A 19,654-nucleotide genomic window follows, 5' to 3' on the forward strand; every position below is an offset into this window, starting at 1 on the left:
AAATAAATCATCCCAGCCTCAAAGCCCTTTTTTCAGGTATGATAGACATCCAGTCTGGAAGATACATTAATGCAACAACATGAATTATGTCAAGTTCAATATTTAAGACTTGCACATGTACCGTTGAAAGGAAACCAAGCATTTCCTACTCAGGGACCTTATGTGCAACAATTTCAAAGATTTTACTGAGTTACAGTTCAGTGAAGGAAAATAGTCATTTGAAATAAATAAATTAGGCCCTAAACTATGGATTACACATGACTGGGCAGGGGCGCAGCCCTGGTTGGGCCCCATTCCTTAGATGATCCCGCAGATGTCGAAGCCAGATGTGGAAGTCCTGGGCTGGCGTGGTTACACGTGGTCTGTGGGTTGTGAGGCCGGTTGGACATAATGCCAAATTCTCTAAAACGACGTTGGAGGTGGCTTATGGTAGAGAAATGAACATTCAATATTCTGGCAACAGCTCTGGTGGACATTTCTGCAGTCAGCATGCCAATTGCATGCTCCCTCAAAACTTGAGACATCTGTAGCATTGTGGTGTGTGACAAAACTGTACATTTTAGAGTGGCCTTTTATTGTCCTCAGAGCGTTGCACCTGGGTAATGATGATGCTGTTTAATCAGCTTGTTGATATGCCACATCTGTCAGTTGGATGGATTATTTTGGCAAAGGAGAAATGCTCACTAACAGGGATGTAAACAAATTAGTGGACAAAATATGAGAGAAATAAGCCTTTTTGTGCATTTGGGAACATTTCTGGGATCTTTTATTTCAGCTCATGAAACATGGGACCAATATTTACATGTTGCATTTATATATTTGTTCAGTATAGTTCTCTCCTTGAGCTATCCAGGAAAATGACTGTAAGGACACAAGGTCATACATCTGTTCATCAGCAAACACACACCAGGAAGCACTCACACACACTCACCAAGGCAGTTGTGTCCGTCGTGTGCCAGCCGGAAGCCGTCATAGCATGTGCACCTGTAGTTCCCCGGGATGTTGATGCAGTCATGGACACAGCCACCGTTGTACTCACTCGCACACTCGTCTAAATCTGCAGGGAGGAAGAGACAGAGGGACAGGTTATGAAATGAATAAAGGGTATGGGTCAGGACTATGGGATGTTAATGATTGACCTGCACCCCACCACCCTTGGTTTCACTCAGCATATAGCCTAAGAGGGTGTTGTTCAAATGAAACATAGATTGATATGACAAACTTTGCTAATTGTAAGACATGTTTAAGGAGCATTTCATTTCAACAATTGTTTGCATTCAGGTCAGAAATGTTGCATGTATCCCTCATGAAATCTGCATAAGCACAACAAATCCAAGAGCAGAAGACAAAAAAAGATGCACATGAGAATAGACTGAATCATTGAGTGGGTGTGATGGGAGTAAATGGGTATGAAACAAGACCTGATGTGATATATGTAATGTACTACAAATATTAGTAAGTCAAGTTCTGCCTCTAAAGGACTCAACCTTTAGAGGCAGGCAGAGAGGGTACAGTAATTGTGGATGGGGAAAGTGAATTTGTCCTTGAAGACAGGGAGATAACAGCTGAGATATGATTCAGTGGTAGGAGAGAGGCAAAGAGAGAGAGACAGAGGGAGAGAGAGAGAGAGAGAGAGAGAGAGAGAGAGAGAGAGAGAGAGAGAGAGAGAGAGAGAGAGAGAGAGAGAGAGAGAGAGAGAGAGAGAGAGAGAGGGAGAGACAGAGGGAGAGACAGAGGAGAGGGAGAGAGAGACAGAGAGAGAGAGAGAGACAGAGAGAGAGAGAGAGAGAGAGAGAGAGAGAGAGAGAGAGAGAGAGAGAGAGAGAGAGAGAGAGAGAGAGAGAGAGAGAGAGAGGAGAGGGGGAGAGAGAGAGAGAGAGAGAGAGAGAGAGAGAGAGAGAGAGAGAGAGAGAGAGAGAGAGAGAGAGAGAGAGAGAGAGAGAGATAGAGAGATAGAGAGATTGTTGGCCAGTTTAGGGCCAACAATCTGGGTGGTTCAGCTCCTCTTTGCAGCTGACGGATACAGTTGCCTCAGTGCTTGATTTGACTTGACAGCAATGGGCTGAGCCTGGACCAGTGCACTCTCCCTCTAACTCCCAGAGCTGCCTGCCATCACAACGCTCTGCTGCTCCATCCCATGATGTCACACAGGAGACACTAATGCCAGTCTCACTCTCATCTACCCCAGGCTAAGAGCATCTCATCCCCTCGATGAGTGGAGGCTTCCTCCCTCTTGTTCACAACACTGTCATTTCTCAAGATCAAAATGATTCTATCCACCCAACTCAATTGTTCAGACTGTTACAGACCAATTTGACTCATGAATGCAGCACCATCAAATTCCTACCAAACAGGTGGATTTACTCAACGGGCAATATCAGTGAGATAAAAACTAAATCATGTTCTAGGGGTGAAAAGAAAGAGAGATCAAGAGAGCGAAAGAGAGAATGAAAGAGAAAGAGAGAGGTCTCTGTGATGACTTGGACAGGGGACTTTGCTAAGAGGCACTGAGGCATAATGCAGCTGCAGTGGTTCCCCTGCTGATGGACTAGATTGAGTGGATAGAATGGTTCTGAACCAGCCTGTCATGTTTCCTGTTCCCTGCTCTCCCTGACATCCTCCCTGGCATCTTGAGACAGAGGGTGCGCCCTGCCAAGGTGTGTTTGCCAGCCTCATGTCTGCCAGCCTGCCAATAGGAGTCTCGGTGCAGCACGTCACCTGAGACCACTCTAAGGACCAAAGTTCCCTCCACACACCATGAGTCAGGCCCCATCAGCAAGTACCATATCTAGAACTAGCACATGAATATGTTTTATTCTCCTCTCTCCCTGGTTTGCCTTAATTATCTCCTCTCTCAGCAGAATTCTAAGAACCTATAGTAGCAGGGTAAAAATACTGTTCCTGTGCTTAACAGTCGGTGAATGCTTACATTTGTTAATGGTATTCTAATGTTGAATACAGAAGGCTCAACATTGGTGTTATTGCATGGTTAAACATGCAGAGAAACAGGCAAAAATATGCAGTATACAATCCAGTATATATGCAAGCATTATCTACAGGGTGCTTTGGTGTGTGTGTGTGTGTGTGTGTGTGTGTGTGTGTGTGTGTGTGTGTGTGTGTGTGTGTGTGTGTGTGTGTGTGTGTGTGTGTGTGTGTGCGTGCGTGCGTGCGTGCGTGCGTGCGTGCGTGCGTGCGTGCGTGCGTGCGTGCGTGTGTGTGTGCGTGCATGTGTGTGTGTGTGTGTGTGAGAGAGAGAGAGAGAGAGAGAGAGAGAGAGAGAGAGAGAGAGAGAGAGAGAGAGAGAGAGAGAGAGAGAGAGAGAGAGAGAGAGAGAGAGAGAGAGAGAGAGAGAGAGAGAGAGAGAGGGAAAAGGAGTGTCTGGTGTGTGTAACGTCTGCTTCCAACTCACACCCGCAGACATGTAGATCGCCTGAACGCAGCTCACTTTCCAGCACACTCTCAAACATCTAGATCCCCCGAATGCAGCTCACTCTCCAGATCCTAATCACCAGAATTCTAATCACCTGTTCACACACCTGTATGTCATTTTCACACACTATTTAGTTCTGTTCTTTGCACCCCATCACTGTGAGGTATTGTTTGTTTTGTGACACGTCTTTCGGAGCGCTGGGGTTCCCTGTGATTTACTCCTCCCATGTATGATCATTTTTGCCTGCCTCACGACACCTTTTGCCTATTCCCTGCCTGTACTTTAGCCTATCGGATTTCCTGTTATCTACCTATTGCCTGATCTCTTGGACTACATTACTAGCCTTTTCCCTGCCTGTACTGTTGCCTAATTGGACCACCTGTGCATGACCTTCTGCCTGCCCCTGGACACAGCTACCTGCCTCTTCCTGTGGTCCTTTGCAATAAACACCGGCTGCACCCTGCGCTTGAAACCAGCTCTCTGTCTCCCCTTGTGTTCATTAGTGTGTGAGTGAGTCCGTCATTAAAATCAAATTGTTTCTGCAATCATAATGAGGTCTTTGCAGATATTAACTCCGTTATCGTATGGTAAATTATCGCCTTTAGCCTCCAAGACAAAGAATCCTCATCTAGTACCTGATGTGGGATAGAGAGTAGATGATAGACAGACTCAGGCTATTTCAGCCACACCCGTTGCTAACAGAGCTCAGTAACTTTCAACGTGGTACCGTCATAGGATGCCACCTTTCGAACAAGTCAGTTCATCAAATGTCTGCCCTGCTAGAGCGCTGTTATTGTGGAGTGGAAATGACTAGGAGCAACAACGGCTCAGCCGCAAAGTGGTAGGCCACACAAGCTCACAGAACGGGACCTGTGAGTGCTGAAGCTCGTAGCATGTAAAAATTGTCTGTCCTCGGTTGCAACACTCTACTGAGTTCCTAACTGCCTCTTGAAGCAATGTCAGCACAAAACATGTTCTTCGGGAGCTTCATGAAATGGGTTTCCATGGCCGAACAGCTGCACACAAGACTATGATCACCATGCGCAATGCCAAGCGTCAGCTGGAGTGGTGTGAAGCTCGCCGCAGTGGAAACGTGCTCTCTGGAGTGATGAATCACGCTTCACCATCTGGCATCCGATGTACAAATCTGGGTTTGGCGTATGTCAGGAGAACGCTAATGAGGTGAGAAGGGAGGTAAAGGCAAAAAAGGCCATGGTGGCAAAGTAAATACAATATAGCAAGTAAAACACTGGAATGGTAGTTTTGCAATGGAAGAATGTGCAAAGTAAAAATAAAAATAATGGGGTGCAAAGGAGCAAAATAAAATAATTAATTAAATACAGTTGGGAAAGAGGTAGTTGTTTGGGCTAAATTATAGGTGGACTATGTACAGGTGCAGTAATCTGTAAGATGCTCTGACAGTTGGTGCTTAAAGCTAGTGAGGGAGATAAGTGTTTCCAGTTTCAGAGATTTTTGTAGTTCGTTCCAGTCATTGGCAGCAGAGAACTGGAAGGAGAGGCGGCCAAAGAAAGAATTGGTTTTGGGCGTGACTAAAGAGATATACCTGCTGGAGCGTGTGCTACAGGTGGGAGATGCTATGGTGACCAGCGAGCTGAGATAAGGGGGAACTTTACCTAGCAGGGTCTTGTAGATGACATGGAGCCAGTGGGTTTCACGATGAGTATGAAGCGAGGGCCAGCCAACGAGAGCATACAGGTCGCAATGGTGGGTAGTATATGGGGCTTTGGTGACAAAACGGATTGCACTGTGATAGACTGCACCCAATTTGTTGAGTAGGGTATTGGAGGCTATTTTGTAAATGACATCGCCAAAGTCGAGGATTGGTAGGATGGTCAATTTTACAAGGGTATGTTTGGCAGCATGAGTGAAGGATGCTTTGTTGCGAAATAGGAAGCCAATTCTAGATTTAACTTTGGATTGGAGATGTTTGATATGGGTCTGGAAGTAGAGTTTAAGTATTTGTAGTTGTCCACGTATTCTAAGTCAGAGCCATCCAGAGTAGTGATGTTGGACAGGCGGGTAGGTGCAGGTAGCGATCGGTTGAAGAGCATGCATTTAGTTTTACTTGTATTTAAGAGCAATTGGAGGCCACGGAAGGAGAGTTGTATGGCATTGAAGCTTGCCTGGAGGGTTGTTAACACAGTGTCCAAAGAAGGGCCGGAAGTATACAGAATGGTGTCGTCTGTGTAGAGGTGGATCAGAGACTCACCAGCAGCAAGAGCGACCTCATTGATGTATACAGAGAAGAGAGTCGGTCCAAGAATTGAACCCTGTGGAACCCCCATAGAGACTGCCAGAGGTCCGGACAGCAGACCCTCCGATTTGACACACTGAACTCTGTCAGAGAAGTAGTTGGTGAACCAGGCAAGGCAATCATTTGAGAAACCAAGGCTGCCGAGTCTGCCGATGAGGATGTGGTGATTGACAGAGTCGAAAGCCTTGGCCAGATCAATTAATATGGCTGCACAGTAATGTTTCTTATCGATGGCGGTTAAGATAACGTTTAGGACCTTGAGCGTGGCTGAGGTCCACCCATGACCAGCTCTGAAACCAGATTGCATAGCAGAGAAGGTATGGTGAGATTCAAAATGGTCGGTAATCTGTTTGTTGACTTGGCTTTCGAAGACCTTAGAAAGGCATGGTAGGATATATATAGGTCTGTAGCAGTTTGGGTCAAGAGTGTCCCCCCCTTTGAAGAGGGGGATGACCGCAGCTGCTTTCCAATCTTTGGGAATCTCAGACGACACGAAAGAGAGGTTGAACAGGCTAGTAATAGGGGTGGCAACAATTTCGGCAGATAATTTTAGAAAGAAAGGATCCAGATTATCTAGCCCGGCTGATTTGTAGGGGTCCAGATTTTTCAGCTCTTTCAGAACATCAGCTGAATGGATTTGGGAGAAGGAGAAATTGGGAAGGCTTGGGCGAGTTGCTGTTGGGGGTGCAGTGCTGTTGACCGGGGTAGGAGTAGCCAGGTGGAAAGCATGGCCAGCCGTAGAAAAATGCTTATTGAAATTCTCAATTATGGTGGATTTATCAGTGGTGACAGTGTTTCCTATCTTCAGTGCAGTGGGTAGCTGGGAGGAGGTGTTCTTATTCTCCATGGACTTTACAGTGTCCCAGAACTTTTTTGAGTTAGTGTTGCAGGAAGCAAATTTCTGCTTGAAAAAGCTAGCCTTGGCTTTTCTAACTGCCTGTGTATAACGGTTTCTAGCTTCCCTGAACAGCTGCATATCACGGGGGCTGTTCGATGCTAATGCAGAACGCCATAGGATGTTTTTGTGTTGGTTAAGGGCAGTCAGGTCTGGGGAGAACAAAGAGGTATATCTGTTCCTGGTTCTAAATTTCTTGAATGTGGCATGTTTATTTAAGATGGTTAGGAAGGCATTTAAGAATAATATCCAGGCATCCTCTACTGACGGGATGAGATCAATATCCTTCCAGGATACCCCGGCCAGGTCGATTAGAAAGGCCTGCTTGCTGAAGTGTTTCAGGGAGCGTTTTTCAGTGATGAGTGGAGGTCGTTTGACCGCTGACCCATTACGGATGCAGGCAATGAGGCAGTGATCGCTGAGATCTTGGTTGAAGACAGCAGAGGTGTATTTAGAGGGGAAGTTGGTTTGGATGATATCTATGAGGGTGCCCGTGTTTAAGGCTTTGGGGGGGTACCTTGTAGGTTCATTGATCATTTGTGTGAGATTGAGGGCATCAAGTTTAGATTGTAGGATGGCTGGGGTGTTAAGCATGTTCAAGATTAGGTCGCCTAGCAGCACGAGCTCTGAAGATAGATGGGGGGCAATCAGTTCACACATGGTGTCCAGAGCACAGCTGGGGGCAGAGGGTGGTCTATAGCAGGCGGCAACGGTGAGAGACTTGTTTTTAGAGAGGTGGATTTTTAAAAGTAGAAGTTCAAATTGTTTGGGTACAGACCTGGATAGTAGGACAGAACTCTGCAGGCTATCTTTGCAGTAGATTGCAACACCACCCCCTTTGGCAGTTCTATCTTGTCTGAAAAGGTTGTAGTTTGGAATTTAAATTTCTGAATTTTTGGTGGTCTTCCTAAGCCAGGATTCAGACACAGCTAGAACATCCGGGTTGGCAGAGTGTGCTAAAGCAGTGAATAGAACAAACTTAGGGAGGAGGCTTCTAATGTTAACATGCATGAAACCAAGGCTATTACGGTTACAGAAGTCATCAAAAGAGAGCGCCTGGGGAATAGGAGTGGAGATAGGCACTGCAGGGCCTGGATTCACCTCTACATCGCCAGAGGAACATAGGAGGAGAAGAATAAGGGTGCAGCTAAAAGCAATAAGAATTGGTCGTCTAGAACGTTTGGAACAGAGAGTAAAAGGAGGTTTCTGGGGGCGATAAAATAGCATCAATGTATAATGTACAGACAAAGGTATGGTAGAATGTGAATATAGTGGAGGCAAACCTAGGTATTGAGTGATGAAGAGAGAGATATTGTCTCTAGAAACATCATTGAAACCAGGAGATGTCATTGCATGTGTGGGTGGTGGAACTAATAAGTTGGATAAGGTATAGTGAGCAGGACTAGAGGCTCTACAGTGAAATAAGCCAATAAACACTAACCAGAACAGCAATGGACAAGACATATTGACATTAAGGAGAGGCATCCTTAGTCGAGTGATCAAAAGGGTCCAGTGAGTGGAGAGGTTGGTTGGGGGTCACGGCGATTTAGACAGCTAGCCAGGCCATCGGTTGCAAGCTAGCATAGGATGGAGGTCTGTTGTTAGCCACCTCTTGCGTTCCGTCAGTAGATTAGTGGGGTTCCGTGTGGTATAGGGGATTAATCCAAATCACACACACAAAAAAACAATAGATATAGTTATAGAGGCCCAAGAAGAAACATAATAATAATTAAAAATAAATAAATTGTCCGATTGTCTATTCTGAGAGCAGCCGGTAAGACAGCTAACGGTTAGCAGGCCGCAGATGGGCGTTCAGGTAACGTCGCGACGGAGGAGCCAGCCGGATCTCCTTGGGGTAGATAACGTCGGCAGTCCAGTTGTGAAGGCCCGGTGGGGCTCCGCGTAGGCAGTAAAACGGGTCCGGATAGGTGACTGCAGCCCAGGAGTGATTGATGAAACTCAGAAGTGATTGACGGAGCTGGCTAGCTCCGGAGTAATTGATGTTTGCTCCGGAATCGACGAAAGCCGATAGTCACACGGATAGCAGCTAGCTAGCTGTGAGATCCGGGTATGAATGTCCAGAGAGCAGTTGAAATCCAGGGACATGGAGAGAAAAATTGGTCCGTTCCGAGCCGTGCTGCACCGTACAAAACTGGCGATAGCTTTTCGAGCTAAAGGATAGCTGATGACCACAAACCGTGGTTAGCTGAATACTAACCATTTGCCAGTAAAGAAGCTAACTAGCTTCTGAACTAGCTTCTGATTAGCTTCTGGATTAGCTTCTGGGCTAGTTTCTGGCTAGCTCCTGGCTAGCTTCTGGCTAGCTTCTTGGAGTTTCTGGCTAGCTTCTGGCTAGCTTCTTGGAGGATTGCAGATTTGAGGTAAATAATACTTATTTATAAATATAAATGGATGATTCTGTGCTTACAACTTTCTGGCAACAGTTTGGGGAAGGCCCTTTCCTGTTTCAGCATGACAATGCCCCCGTGCACAAAGCGAGATCCATACCGAAATGGTTTGTTGAGATCAGTGTGGAAGAACTTGACTGGCCTGCACAGAGCCTTGACCTCAACCCCATCGAACACCTTTGGGATGAATTGGAACGACGACTGTCAGGCCTAATCGCTTGGCATGTAGTGTATACTACCAGTAATCCTCTAGTGTGTACAGTTTCAGAATGAACTGAAAAGCAACACAGGGACCGTATATTTGAACAGCTATCCTAATATCTCAATTTCCACACTTCTTAACCCACAAGCATGAGATCTACGCGTCAAATGTTATGATAGCAAAGGATGTAATTCTAGCTCAGCATATTCAACCCATTAGCCCATGCTTTGCCAGGGTTTAAGGTGTTTTTTTCAGGAACACCATATCAACACCACTACAGTATTGCATCTCCTGCCCCACTTGCGCAGCTTTTGAATGCAGTTGAAACCTACACTGGTTAAATTGTAGAACTCGTTCAATTTTTTTTTTTTTTTTTTTTACCCTTTTACAGAAAATGTCAGGTTTGTATTTGATGAAAGTGTACTTTGAATTAGGTAATAAAAATGAAGGAGAAAGAAAATGACGAGTCAATGCATTCGTTAACAGTAGACCAATAATCACAGTTATTGATACAGAAATGAAAACTAATGATTGGCAAAGAGATTAAATTCAAATGAAAAAATAAAACCAAATCACGATCATACATTTCATTTCAGGCCACACTCCTCCTGTCCTTAGTATAAACCAAAGTCAATAACAACTCAGTGTGTAGAAACCAGGGCAGGACCAACAGCCTTGTACTGTACTGCACTACCTTCTACCTTCTATGATTATAAATAGAATTATTAACCCCAGTCAATCCTAGAGAGGAAGGCAGCTCATGGCCAACTACACTGATACTGATGGTTTTAATGGGCCTGGAGGAGTCTATACAGATGTGCTGCTATTGAAGAGAGAGGCACAGACTGTCAGAAATCAGCTCCCTACTCTGTCCTCACCTTAGATTAGCCTTTCAAATGGGCAGTTTTTTATTTTCCTTTTAACGTTAAATTCAAAAGCATACCTTATAACCTGAAGGAAATGAGCAATGACAAACACAGTCAAATAAATGAAAGAATTATAATAGCAATGGGGAAAAAAATGACATTGTGATTTGGTCCTGCAGTAATACTAATAAAAATGGAGGGAAATAACGGTCCAGAGGCTTTGAATGCTCCCTGCTAAAGAAAAACAGGGTTGTGTCTGACAGACTAGAGTCACAAGAATCCCTGGGCTGTGGAAATATCTCTGACCAATTGGCAGGCAGAGGCCTTTGGCTGCTGTTTCATCCGCTATCTTAATTCTATTTTCTAAAATGTGTAGGAAATGTACTGCTTCATTTAATATTTGACACAAAAGAGCAGTTGGCTGCACCTGTCTTTTTCTCTCTCTCCTTTCCACGCAGCATCTCTATCCTCTCTCTCAGGTCTGAGATTGAAAGCCTATGAGAAATGTAAAGCATTGTGTGTGTGTGTGTGTGTGTGTGTGTGTGTGTGTGTGTGTGTGTGTGTGTGTGTGTGTGTGTGTGTGTGTGTGTGTGTGTGTGTGTGTGTGTGTGTGTGTGTGTGTGTGTGTGTGTGTGTGTGTGTGTGTGTGTGTGTGTGTGTGTGTGTGTGTGTGTGTGTGTGTGTGTGTGTGTGTGTGTGTCATAAGGTGAATGCACCAATTTGTAAGTCGCTCTGGATAAGAGCGTCTGCTAAATGACTTAAATGTAATGTAATGTAAATGTGTGTGTGCGTGTGCGCATGGGTGCATCTCTGACACCTTACCTTCACAGTGCTTGCCATCCCCCTTGTAGCCCGACTTGCAGATGCATTTGTATGACTTGAGTGTATTCTGGCAGATGGCATCGGTGCTGCAGTTGTCAATTTGCTCTGCACACTCATCCACATCTGACAGACAGGGAGAGATGGAGGGAACAGTGATGTCTAAGGACAATAACAACTAACAATATTTACTACCCCCAGGTGGCTAATGTACAGTAGGGGAGGAGGGTCAATCATCCATCTGACAAGATATTCACCATATAGGATGTTCACTGTGGATACACAACCTCTGTAAAGTACCTGGTCAGACAGTCAGACCACCACAAGAATACAAGCAGTCACACTTGATAAAGACAAAACAACTCAGTTCAGTAAACCCTGCTACACTGTGGTATGTTTGACAGCTTAATAGTTCTCCGAAACCATGGTACAAATAAACAGCTCATTCAGGCGTTTTTGAAGAACCGATTGCTTCATAACAATAAATAAGTAGTTGAGTAATTATTATAATGCGTAAATAAACAGTCTATCATTGATTGACCTGTGATGAACCTCTGTTTGACTGGCTGCTGACTTGGACAATCTGTTCCTCTGATACATGGGTCAGGAAATTGAGTAAGAAGCCAATGCTTTCATTGGGAGGATAGGATAGATAGCCCTCTGCCATGGTAATGGACCAGAGTTAGAGGGAACAGTTAAGTCTAGAAATATATAATCAGGCATGTGATCAGGAAATAATATAAACTCAGGACAAATAGGATATTAGTTTGAGATCACTTTAAATACTTTATGAATAGAGGAGGATGTAAAAATCCCAAAACTTGATCATATATTGTCATAAAAGATCACGCACATAGATATGGGAAATTATGGGTTTAATTAAAAGAGTTAACTGGGGAGTGAAGTGGGGCGGAGTGGGCTCTATGGTGCCCTCCTCCCTAATCCCACCTGATCCCGGTTTGAGAGCCCAGGTGTTTGGGATTACCCCCCCCCCCCCCCCCGTTCGCAGGGTGGAAAAGCTTAACAAAGTTTACACAGCTTCCAATATCGACCCTTATCACAAATCTTCTCTCTGCTGGGGCCCCGAGGACTGATCCCAGGGGAACACTGGCTGAAATCTGAGCCCCGTTAGCTTAGCATCTACCCTGGGAGCCATAGACCATCAGTTCCATTGGCATGACCACAGAGGACAATGACATTAGAAAACACATGCTGTTCTCCTCAGGGATAGAAACAGGCTGGATCTTTTCTACTCACTGATCATCCTTAAAGATGAATAGGACCACCACCATTTGGAAAGGTTCTGTGATAGTCAAGCAACATTCCACATAAAAACAGATTAATCTTTTAGTCAGGTGTAAGGATTCTAAGGCTCTATGTTGATTAATATTAATCAACAACAAAAACTAAAGAATCTCACATTTCCACTTTACGTTAATGCTCCTATCCGGGTCATCAATTCAACTAGATCATTAATTGTCTGGAGAAGGTGCACTTGGTTTTACTGCTAAATAATTCTTTGTTTTTATTAACACATTGTTCTAAAAATATATATTGTTACATCTCAGACAAGATGCAATAGAACACTTTTCACAACAAGAAAAACTGTGGTATAATTTATGCGTTCAAAAATCAACCATTTAGGATTTGAGGCAACACACCTTGGAATTAATTAATATGCCGTAGGAAAAGAGTGTCAGGCTATCTGTCAAAATATATCCTAATTGTGCATGCAGTCAGGCTTTAAAGTGATTCAGATGTAAGACTATTAGTGTAGCTCCAAGATGTGAATCTTTTTTTGAAGTATCATGCTTGATATGCAACTCTGAGCTGTTGACAATATAATATCCTGTATTACATAAACCACGAGTGAACTGTACGTATTTCCTAACAGACATACTAAATCAATAAAAAACTTCAAACATACTTCATAAACCCATTATAAGGTCAATGTAGATGCTTCAGAAATCATGTATTAGCTAATGCAGTGCATTTCCATTATGATCTATATGACCTGACTGTTCTCAACTTTCTATTTCTTCTGGTATGACCAATCTTGCAGAGATCAACCTCCTCAATCAGCAAACCTCCTGTATCAGCAGACCCAACCATCAGGAGTAACCACTTCACTCAAAACGCACAAGAGTGTGTGGGAAACTCATTTCTAAGCAAAGCCTACACAAACTCATCTGTTGTCTAGACTGTCTGAAGCTAAACTCAACATTTCAACCAGCACTGCCATACAGATATTATATTTCCACAAATCTGGACAACATTCAATTACACTGAACCTCCCTCCCCTTCACACTTAAGAATAGAGCAGAGCCAAGCTCAGTGTTTGCTGTGCAAGGCCAAGGCTCTCCAACCTCGACATTTGTTCAATGCTGTCATGTTTGTCATTTATTATCATGTCTTGTCCCTGTGCTCCCCATGCTATTCGTTTCCCTCTGCTGGTCTTATTTGGTTCTTTCCCTCCTTCTATCCCTCTCTCTCCCCCTCCCTCTCTCACTCTCTCGCTCTCTCTTCTCTCTATCGTTCCGTTCCTGCTCCCAGCTGTTCCTATTCCCCTAATCATCATTTAGTCTTCCCACACCTGTTCCCGATCCTTTCCCCCTGATTAGAGTCCCTATTTATTCCTTTGTGATCTGTTCCTGTCCCGTCGGTTCCTTGTATTGTATTCACCATGCTGTGATTGCGTTTCGCCCTGTCCTGTCGTGTTTTTGCTGTGATTGTGTATCGCCCTGTCCTGTCGTGTTTTTTTGCCTTCATCAGATGCTGCGTGTGAGCAGGTGTCTCTGTCGACTACGGCCTGCGCCTACCCGAAGCGACCTGCAGTCTGTGGCCGCTTCTCCAGTTATTTCCCCTCTACAAGTCTAGAGGATTTCTGTTATTCCGTTTTGGACTTAAATAAACTCTGTTTCTGTTAAGTCGCTTTTGGGTCCTCTTTCACCTGCATGACAGAAGGAACCGACCAAGGAATGGACCCAGCGACTACAGACGCTCGTTACACTGCCGTCAGGATCCAAGGAGCCATGCTCGGCAGACACGAGCAGGAATTGTCTGCTGCTCGTCATGCCGTGGAGAACCTGGCCGCTCAGGTTTCCGACCTCTCTGGACAGTTCCAGAGTCTACGTCTCGTGCCACCTGTTACTTCCTGGCCTGCCGAGCCTCCAGAACCTAGGGTTAATAACCCACCTTGCTACTCCGGGCAGCCCACTGAGTGTCGCTCCTTTCTCACGCAGTGTGAGATTGTGTTCTCTCTCCAACCCAACACATACTCTAGAGAGAGAGCTCGGGTTGCTTACGTCATTTCACTCCTTACTGGCCGGGCTCGAGAATGGGGCACAGCTATCTGGGAGGCAAGGGCTGATTGCTCTAACAAATTCCAGAACTTTAAAGAGGAGATGATTCGGGTTTTTGACCGTTCAGTTTTTGGTAGGGAGGCTTCTAGGGCCCTGGCTTCCTTATGCCAAGGTGAACGGTCCATAACGGATTATTCTATTGAGTTTCGCACTCTTGCTGCCTCTAGTGAGTGGAACGAGCCGGCGCTGCTCGCTCGTTTTCTGGAGGGACTCCACGCAGTGGTTAAGGATGAGATTCTCTCCCGGGAGGTTCCATCAGATGTGGATTCTTTGATTGCTCTCGCCATCCGCATAGAACGACGGGTAGATCTTCGTCACCGGGCTCGTGGAAGAGAGCTCGCATCAACGGTGTTTCCCTGCTCCGCATCGCAACCATCTCCCTCCTCTGGCTTTGAGACTGAGCCCATGCAGCTGGGAGGGATTCGCATCTCGAATAAGGAGAGGGAATGGAGGATCACCAACCGCCTGTGCCTCTATTGCGGAGTTGCTGGACATTTTGTTAATTCATGTCCAGTAAGAGGCCAGAGCCCATCAGTAAGCGGAGGGCTACTGGTGAGCGCTACTACTCAGGTCCCTTCATCTAGATCTTGTACTACTATGTCGGTCCATCTACGCTGGACCGGTTCGGGTGCTACATGCAGTGCTTTGATTGACTCTGGGGCTGAGGGTTGTTTCATGGACGAAGCATGGGCTCGGAAACATAACATTCCTTTCAGACCGTTAGACAGGCCTACGCCCATGTTTGCCTTAGATGGTAGTCATCTTCCCAGTATCAAATTTGAGACACTACCTTTAACTCTCACAGTATCTGGTAACCACAGTGAGACTATTTCTTTTTTGATTTTCCGTTCACCGTTTACACCTGTTGTTTTGGGTCATCCCTGGCTTGTATGTCATAATCCTTCTATTAATTGGTCTAGTAATTCTATCCTATCCTGGAACGTTTCTTGTCATGTGAAGTGTTTAATGTCTGCCATCCCTCCCGTTTCTTCTGTCCCTACTTCTCAGGAGGAACCTGGCGATTTGACAGGAGTGCCGGAGGAATATCATGATCTGCGCACGGTCTTCAGTCGGTCCCGAGCCAACTCCCTTCCTCCTCACCGGTCGTATGATTGTAGTATTGATCTCCTTCCGGGGACCACTCCTCCTCGAGGTAGACTATACTCTCTGTCGGCTCCCGAACGTAAGGCTCTCGAGGATTATTTGTCTGTGTCTCTTGACGCCGGTACCATAGTGCCTTCTTCTTCTCCGGCCGGGGCGGGGTTCTTTTTGTTAAAAAGAAGGACGGTACTCTGCGCCCCTGCGTGGATTATCGAGGGCTGAATGACATAACGGTTAAGAATCGTTATCCGCTTCCCCTTATGTCATCAGCCTTCGAGATTCTGCAGGGAGCCAGGTGCTTTACTAAGTTGGACCTTCGTAACGCTTACCATCTCGTGCGCATCAGAGAGGGGGACGAGTGGAAAACGGCGTTTAACACTCCGTTAGGGCATTTTGAGTACCGGGTTCTGCCGTTCGGTCTCGCCAATGCGCCAGCTGTTTTTCAGGCATTAGTTAATGATGTTCTGAGAGACATGCTGAACATTTTTGTTTTTGTCTATCTTGACGATATCCTGATTTTTTCTCCGTCACTCGAGATTCATGTTCAGCACGTTCGACGTGTTCTACAGCGCCTTTTAGAGAATTGTCTCTACGTAAAGGCTGAGAAGTGCTCTTTTCATGTCTCCTCCGTTACTTTTCTCGGTTCCGTTATTTCCGCTGAAGGCATTCAGATGGATTCCGCTAAGGTCCAAGCTGTCAGTGATTGGCCCGTTCCAAGGTCACGTGTCGAGTTGCAGCGCTTTTTAGGTTTCGCTAATTTCTATCGGCGTTTCATTCGTAATTTCGGTCAAGTTGCTGCCCCTCTCACAGCTCTTACTTCTGTCAAGACGTGTTTTAAGTGGTCCGGTTCCGCCCAGGGAGCTTTTGATCTTCTAAAAGAACGTTTTACGTCCGCTCCTATCCTCGTTACTCCTGACGTCACTAGACAATTCATTGTCGAGGTTGACGCTTCAGAGGTAGGCGTGGGAGCCATCCTATCCCAGCGCTTCCAGTCTGACGATAAGGTTCATCCTTGCGCTTATTTTTCTCATCGCCTGTCGCCATCTGAGCGCAACTATGATGTGGGTAACCGTGAACTGCTCGCCATCCGCTTAGCCCTAGGCGAATGGCGACAGTGGTTGGAGGGGGCGACCGTTCCTTTTGTCGTTTGGACAGACCATAAGAACCTTGAGTACATCCGTTCTGCCAAACGACTTAATGCCCGTCAAGCTCGTTGGGCGTTGTTTTTCGCTCGTTTCGAGTTTGTGATTTCTTACCGTCCGGGTAGCAAGAACACCAAGCCTGATGCCTTATCCCGTCTGTTTAGTTCTTCTGTGGCTTCTACTGATCCCGAGGGGATTCTTCCTTATGGGCGTGTTGTCGGGTTAACAGTCTGGGGAATTGAAAGACAGGTTAAGCAAGCACTCACGCACACTGCGTCGCCGCGCGCTTGTCCTAGTAACCTCCTTTTCGTTCCTGTTTCCACTCGTCTGGCTGTTCTTCAGTGGGCTCACTCTGCCAAGTTAGCTGGTCATCCCGGTGTTCGAGGCACTCTTGCGTCTATTCGCCAGCGCTTTTGGTGGCCGACTCAGGAGCGTGACACGCGCCGTTTCGTGGCTGCTTGTTCGGACTGCGCGCAGACTAAGTCGGGTAACTCTCCTCCTGCCGGTCGTCTCAGACCGCTCCCCATTCCTTCTCGACCATGGTCTCACATTGCCTTAGACTTCATTACCGGTCTGCCTTTGTCTGCGGGGAAGACTGTGATTCTGACGGTTGTCGATAGGTTCTCTAAGGCGGCACATTTCATTCCCCTCGCTAAACTTCCTTCCGCTAAGGAGACGGCACAAATCATTATTGAGAATGTATTCAGAATTCATGGCCTCCCGTTAGACGCCGTTTCAGACAGAGGCCCGCAATTCACGTCACAGTTTTGGAGGGAGTTCTGTCGTTTGATTGGTGCGTCCGTCAGTCTCTCTTCCGGGTTTCATCCCCAGTCTAACGGTCAAGCAGAGAGGGCCAATCAGACGATTGGTCGCATACTACGCAGCCTTTCTTTCAGAAACCCTGCGTCTTGGGCAGAACAGCTCCCCTGGGCAGAATACGCTCACAATTCGCTTCCTTCGTCTGCTACCGGGTTATCTCCGTTTCAGAGTAGTCTGGGTTACCAGCCTCCTCTGTTCTCATCCCAGCTTGCCGAGTCCAGCGTTCCCTCCGCTCAAGCGTTTGTCCAACGTTGTGAGCGCACCTGGAGGAGGGTGAGGTCTGCACTTTGCCGTTACAGGGCACAGACGGTGAGAGCCGCCAATAAACGCAGGATTAAGAGTCCAAGGTATTGTTGCGGCCAGAGAGTGTGGCTTTCCACTCGCAACCTTCCTCTTACGACAGCTTCTCGTAAGTTGACTCCGCGGTTCATTGGTCCGTTCCGTGTCTCCCAGGTCGTCAATCCTGTCGCTGTGCGACTGCTTCTTCCGCGACATCTTCGTCGCGTCCATCCTGTCTTCCATGTCTCCTGTGTTAAGCCCTTTCTTCGCACCCCGTTCGTCTTCCCTCCCCCTCCCGTCGTCCTTGTCGAGAGCGCACCTATTTACAAGGTACATAAGATCATGGACATGCGTTCTCGGGGACGGGGTCACCAATACCTAGTGGATTGGGAGGGTTACGGTCCTGAGGAGAGGAGTTGGGTTCCGTCTCGGGACGTGCTGGACCGTTCACTCATCGATGATTTCCTCCGTTGCCGCCAGGATTCCTCCTCGAGTGCGCCAGGAGGCGCTCGGTGAGTGGGGGGTACTGTCATGTTTGTCATTTATTATCATGTCTTGTCCCTGTGCTCCCCATGCTATTCGTTTCCCTCTGCTGGTCTTATTTGGTTCTTTCCTCCTTCTATCCCTCTCTCTCCCCCTCCCTCTCTCACTCTCTCGCTCTCTCTTCTCTCTATCGTTCCGTTCCTGCTCCCAGCTGTTCCTATTCCCCTAATCATCATTTAGTCTTCCCACACCTGTTCCCGATCCTTTCCCCTGATTAGAGTCCCTATTTATTCCTTTGTGATCTGTTCCTGTCCCGTCGGTTCCTTGTATTGTATTCACCATGCTGTGATTGCGTTTCGCCCTGTCCTGTCGTGTTTTTGCTGTGATTGTGTATCGCCCTGTCCTGTCGTGTTTTTTTGCCTTCATCAGATGCTGCGTGTGAGCAGGTGTCTCTGTCGACTACGGCCTGCGCCTACCCGAAGCGACCTGCAGTCTGTGGCCGCTTCTCCAGTTATTTCCCCTCTACAAGTCTAGAGGATTTCTGTTATTCCGTTTTGGACTTAAATAAACTCTGTTTCTGTTAAGTCGCTTTTGGGTCCTCTTTCACCTGCATGACAAATGCTCATAATATTATTCTACAATTAGATAGCATTGTATAGGAATGAGCTTCCAGTTTGATCCACCTCTATAACGGATACATTTCTGACTACCATGGAACAAGCTCAACTCTGCTAGTGCTGTGTTCTTGAAGGTGACAGCAATTTGTATCCCCCTAATTAGCTAAACGAGAGTGAGGGACGTGGGTAATTATGCCAACACTTTGTGAGCTCATGAGCTGTCAGGTTAGATCAGGGAAGAGAGGAATATATATGTTTTTATTCTACTTGAGTTCATATCTTGTTTACAGAAACGGCCATTTTGTAAATGACTCACAAATAACGGCAGTTAGTTAGTCACTCAATCTCCAGGAGTAATTCAATAAAGTGGTACTTTGAGTAAAAATAGAATCTTAGCCATAAAAAAAAGTAAAGAACAGGTCAGATATGTTTACATTTGACATTTTAGTAATTTAGCAGACGCTGTTATCCAGAGTGACTTACAATTAGTGCATTCATCTTAAGATTGCCAAATGAGACAACAACACATCACAATCGTATCAAGTACATTTTCCCTCAACAAAGTATTTATCAGCAAAGTCAGTGTTAGTGGGAAAGAGAAGCGCCTTTATTTTATTTTTTCAGGGGGGGGGGTCAGGTAGGGTTTCAGACTTTTTTTGAAAGATGGGCAAGGACTCGGGCAGGTGCAGGTGCTCGGTTGGGAAGTAGGGTTTGAGCATAGCCTGAAGGTAAAGAGGGGTAGTTCTCCTTGCTGCTCCGTAGGAAAGCACACGGGTCTTGAAAATGATGCAAACCTCGACCGAAAGTCAGTGGAGTGTGCGGAGGAGCAGGGTGACATGGGAGAACAAGGTTGAACACCAGGCAGGCTGCGGCCAACAGAGAGTTGCAGTAGCCTAGACGGGAGATTTCAAGTGCCTGGATTAGGACCTGTGCCACTTCCTGTCTCAGTAAAGGTT

General features: G+C 46.2%; 1 protein-coding gene across 6 annotated transcripts in view; it reads right to left on the reverse strand.

Moving 5' to 3' along the window:
* The window catches only part of LOC124032063 (signal peptide, CUB and EGF-like domain-containing protein 3), a 125,310-nt gene that overhangs the window by 79,571 nt on the left and 26,085 nt on the right, over nt 1-19,654 (reverse strand). For all 6 annotated transcript variants that reach the window (XM_046344097.1, XM_046344095.1, XM_046344100.1 and 3 more), the window contains exons 2-3: nt 10,899-11,021; nt 932-1,057 (exon numbers count right to left, since the gene is read on the reverse strand). In XM_046344097.1, coding sequence (XP_046200053.1) covers nt 932-1,057; nt 10,899-11,021 — 249 coding nt within the window. The remainder of the gene's footprint in view (nt 1-931; nt 1,058-10,898; nt 11,022-19,654) is intronic.

This window comes from Oncorhynchus gorbuscha, linkage group LG03, assembly GCF_021184085.1.
Source record: "Oncorhynchus gorbuscha isolate QuinsamMale2020 ecotype Even-year linkage group LG03, OgorEven_v1.0, whole genome shotgun sequence".
Lineage (NCBI taxonomy): Eukaryota > Metazoa > Chordata > Actinopteri > Salmoniformes > Salmonidae > Oncorhynchus > Oncorhynchus gorbuscha.